This window comes from Protobothrops mucrosquamatus, unplaced genomic scaffold, assembly GCF_001527695.2.
Source record: "Protobothrops mucrosquamatus isolate PMUCROS unplaced genomic scaffold, P.Mucros_1.0 scaffold1271, whole genome shotgun sequence".
Lineage (NCBI taxonomy): Eukaryota > Metazoa > Chordata > Lepidosauria > Squamata > Viperidae > Protobothrops > Protobothrops mucrosquamatus.
The window spans coordinates 144,548-149,422 of NW_015387477.1; the positions used below are offsets into that span (position 1 = coordinate 144,548).

General features: G+C 34.3%; 1 protein-coding gene across 1 annotated transcript in view; it reads left to right on the forward strand.

The window, feature by feature from the left end:
* The window catches only part of MRVI1 (murine retrovirus integration site 1 homolog), a 44,971-nt gene that overhangs the window by 17,086 nt on the left and 23,010 nt on the right, over nt 1–4,875 (forward strand). Inside the window, exons 8-10 of the mRNA XM_029285096.1 lie at nt 1,667–1,745; nt 2,883–3,003; nt 3,726–3,756. Of these exons, the coding sequence (XP_029140929.1) occupies nt 1,667–1,745; nt 2,883–3,003; nt 3,726–3,756 (231 nt within the window). The remainder of the gene's footprint in view (nt 1–1,666; nt 1,746–2,882; nt 3,004–3,725; nt 3,757–4,875) is intronic.

Sequence of the window (4,875 nt, forward strand, 5' to 3'; positions counted from 1 at the left end):
GCTTATGCGCGGGTCACCAATTTTTCCCAGTTCTCTGTGGGAAAATCGGTCCCTCGGCTTATACTCGGGTCGACTTATACTCGAGTATATACGGTACTCTTAAGTCTTAGATGACAATATATTATTAACAACCACTTATCCTTTAATCTTTCAATGTTTAAATAATATTTAATATTATTTTAAATCAGTTTCAGAGGGATAGGAGCACAGAACAAACGAATGGGTATTTTAAGCATAGCTTATAATGTAAATGTAATGTATAATGTAAAATATACACGGCCAAATCGCTTACTATAGTGCTAGTATGGTTTTAGGAATGTTTCAGCTTTTATAACTTAATGGAAACATTAAGAGCTTTACTGACCCAAAATGATGGTAGTTTACAAATACACATGACAGGGAAATGCAGAAATAATATCAGGTTTAAAAGTTTAACTGCACACATGGGAGGTTGATTTAACTGAGTTTGCACCCTTTTTGGCCATGATCTTAAAAGAATATTTCTTTCTATTCCCCTTTCTGTCTAGCTAATAAGAGCCTATGTGACAAATTTGTCATTATTATAGTATTAATGCTAGGAGGAAAAGCTAAATGGAATTTCCTGCCTTCCTCCCCACATAACAAATATCTACAACCTGCTATTATATTAGGGGGGAAACCCTACTTGTAATACCACATGCACCATTAGAAAACTTGTGTGAACTTCAGCTTCATTAGTTAATTTTAAGAAAAAATCCTCAGTGCATCAGACTACTGAGGGTATTTGGGGGATTAGTGATTTTTTGTTTTTTTAAACTTGTTATCCTGAGAGACACGAATTTAAATTGCATTTTACTATTTTATTGTAAGTTAACAAATCATTTACTATAAATAAGCTGCTCAGATAATACTGCATGTTGTTGGCAACCAAATAAATATAGTAACTAAAACAGCAAAAGAAGCGATGTTGGTAATTTTAAGTTTTTAATACTAGAGCTACTTTAAGACATGTCTAGTGTGCTTTTTAGTAGATAGATTTAGAATACTTTGTTTTACTGTTTCCCATTTGTGGGTACAATTCAGAATCTGTCTCATTTTTAAAAGTTCTGTGCTATTTATGAATTGAGATGAAAACGGACTTTTTTTGTAGACTGGTGACAATTAGAGACTACTAGATAGTGTCATGTAATGAAATTGGCTGTCCTAGCACCTTCTTCTTTTCCTAACTCTTTAGTTATTCCCACCAGCCTTATTTTAACAATATTTTATTCTTTTAATATTTTGCAAGTATCATTTTTATAAGGGGTTCTTGGTGCTCTCTGAGTTTGGTTGTTTTCTTGCAGATGTTTCATTACCCAAACTAATAATATGACCTAGTTTGGGTAATGAAACATCTGCAAGAAAACAAGCAAGCTCAGAGAGCACCAAGGACCCTTCATTTCAATCCTGAGCTACAAATATTCTCCTTTATTGGTATCATTTTTATAGTTGTGAATCATGTTGGGAATGTTGTATAGTGCAGGATAGAATTTAGACTCAAGATTCTTCTTACTAAATCAAGCAATTCCTAGATTACTGTCAGCTTTTTATGTATTTATAACACTCTATTTAGTAGACTTTGTTATTGAAAAGTTATTTTTAAAATAAAATATTAAGAAATAATTCAAGTTTTTTTTTCCTTCACCAGGAACATATATTGATGAGAAATCAAAATTTAGCTGGACTTAAACTTCCTGATCTTAGTGAAGCTGCTGAACAGGAAAGAGGTGAAATACAACTAAATTAAATATATGCATATATATTTGATTAAATGGGAGGAGACATGACTTTCGTAGCCACAACACTTTTTTAACGCTGAGCCTTTTGCTAAAAATCTTTAGTAAGGATGACTTAATGTGTAATCTCTTTCTGAATGAGTGTAGGACATGAGTGGATAACAGTTGGAGAACTGTAAGTTCACCACTACTGGAATGAAAGGGGAATAGAACATTATTAATAATAATAGTAAAGTTGGAAGGGACCTTGGAGGTCATCTAGTCCAACCCCCTGCTCAGGCAGGAAACCCTATACCATTTCGGACAAATGGCTGACCAGTGTCTTCTTAAAAAAACCCAGTGTTGGAGCATTCACAGCTTCTGGAGGCAGGTTGTTCCACTGGTTAATTGTTCTAACTGTCAGGAAGTTTCTCCTTAGTTCTGGGTTGCTTCTCTCTTTGGTTAGCTTCCACCCGTTGCTCCTTGTCCTGCCTTCAGGTGCTTTGGAAAATAGCTTGACTCCCTCTTCTTTGTGGCAGCCCCTGAGATATTGGAACACTGCTATCATGTCCCCCCTCGTCCTTCTCTTCATTAAACTAGACATCCCCAATTCCAGCAACCGTTCCTTATATGCTTTAGCCTCCAGTCCCTTAATCATCTTTGTTGCTCTTTGTTGCTCTTTGTTGCTATGGAAACTATACAAGTGTATATTGTACATGTGCCGTGTAGAAAATTGGCAAATGACTCAACAGTGGACCCATGGTCTTAAATATAGTTACCGGTATATTCAGTTGATTACAATAATATTTGTATCTTATGATTTGTATTTGAGATTAAAACTATTACCGGACAACCTACCAAGCAGAATATAGGGATTTATTATGCATTTGCTGAAAAATAAAAGTCTGCTTAATTTTTGTATAATGGAATATTCTTTGATCATCCCTTTGGAGTATTTGAGTTTAATCAGTAATCCAGAAATTGAATATTTTTGGATTAAATTTATTCTGAAATTGGTTGCTTAGAGCAGAATGCCCTTTTCCCCCCACCCAACTTCCCAAAACATTTGAACCATCAGAGTGCGATACTTAACATTCTTCAATTGTTTAGTTGTTTTTGTTTTAGCAATGAAACATTTTTTTTCTTTAGGGTCTTCACCAGTCGCTTTCTCAGTGGAGGAAGAGGAGTCAAAGAATAGATGTGATGTTATGCCCAACATTCCTGACACTCTTTTACGAAAACTTCATGTACAAACACCATTTCCAGGAAGGTAAATCCATCTGTGAGTGGTATTTTATGGTCTGAACATACATAATGAAAGACATACTTAACCTCATTAAAGTGAGTTGGGAAGGGGTGGAGATTCTCTGAATTCCACCTTTGTCTATATGGCCATAACGTAACAAAAAAAATGTAAAGTAATACAGTTTTACAGAACTAAGACTATGGTGACAGGGTTTACTTCCCAGTCGACTGTGAGAGACCCTGAGCCAATTATCACTCTCAGATTTTCCAGGGTTATTCCAAAATAAAATATTATATGTCACCTTGAGCTTTGTCATTTCATAATCCTGTAATATCAATGACATACAGTCCATTATTACAAGTAATATGGTGTATTTGTTATATTTTAGTATGCTTGTCACTCAACTCTAGAGATGCATGATTCACATCCTATAACCTCATGAAATGCTCAACTTACCGCCACAATAATGATGCTGGTTCTGTGTGGGAAAATCTTTACTTTTTAAGGAACCAAGGTTCTGTATCTTGCAATGTAATAATGAAATTTACAAATCATAAAATATGAATTAAAATGGGCTTGAGTTTGAGTAAGATATGTCATAGCACATTTTTTCATTCTCTAATTACAGTATATATACAGTTAGCTGATTATTAGCCAATTAAGAAAAAGGCCTTAGATGCTGATTAAGTATGCAGAATAAATAGCTTTTAAATGTAACATATAAATTATTCCTGTTCTTATTGCAGTTCTCCACCACTTACTGAAAGAGAGGTTGAGGTAAGTGTTTTTAATCTAAACAACACAAAAGTAATCAAGCTTTGTGTATCACATAACGCAGATGCTGATTGATGTTTTGTTGAGAAGCTTTACTTGCTTTCAGGGAATGCTATGTTTTTCAGTTAAAGACTTGATAAAAATATATCTGAAGAATGTTCTCAAAACTTCATTTACAATAAATAGAATATAAAATGTGCCTGTTATAATAATATATGCGAACATATCAGATTAGGTCAAGAGGTAACAGAAGAATTCTATTTAGCTGCCAGCACTGAGTTATGGAATATAAATTAAACTTATGGATCTGTGGTTAGGATTTTCAAGAAACAAAAATCAAGAAACCATGATAGAATCAAAGCTTTGTATACTTTTGCTAAGAAAAGCCAACACAAAGTTATTTTAACTATCTGTTTCTATATCTAGCATTAACTTAGAAACACTCACCCTATCTGATGGCCACAATGTAAAAGTTCCTAGTTATGAAGAGGTGCAGAGTCCATTTGAACAAAGTACTGAAGTTTGCTCATCTTTCCTTTTACAGGAAGCTTTTAAAACTATAGTCCACAAGAGATTGGCCCCTAAGAATTATCATAGCAAAAAGCACAAAGCAGGGGGGGATTAGAATAGAAAAGAATAGAATAACACAGTTGGAAGGGACCTTGGAGGTCTTCTAGTCCAACCCCCTCCTCAGACAAGAAACACTATACCGTTTCAGACAAATGGTGGTTGTTGTTGCTGTTGTTTTAAAAAAGGCTTTTAAAGAATATCTCTCTCAGGGCAATTTCTTACTCAGACTTTCTATTCATTTCTGTAAAGAAAGAATTGGCAATTAAAAATTGACTTCAGCTTCAGCAAGTAAGTTTTAATATTTGAATGGAAGACCATTAAGAAATCTTAATACAAATTAGACTTGAGAAACAGGGAGAAAAACATCCCAGAATATGAAAATAGCCAATCACTTCATAATGTAATTAAGGGAACTACACAGGCATGTCCATGAAACTATCAAGAGTTTAACTCAATTGGAAGAAGCTTTACCTACCGTATTTTTCGCACCATAAGACGCACCTGACCATAAGACGCACATCGTTTTTAGAGGACAAAACAAAAGAAAAAAAA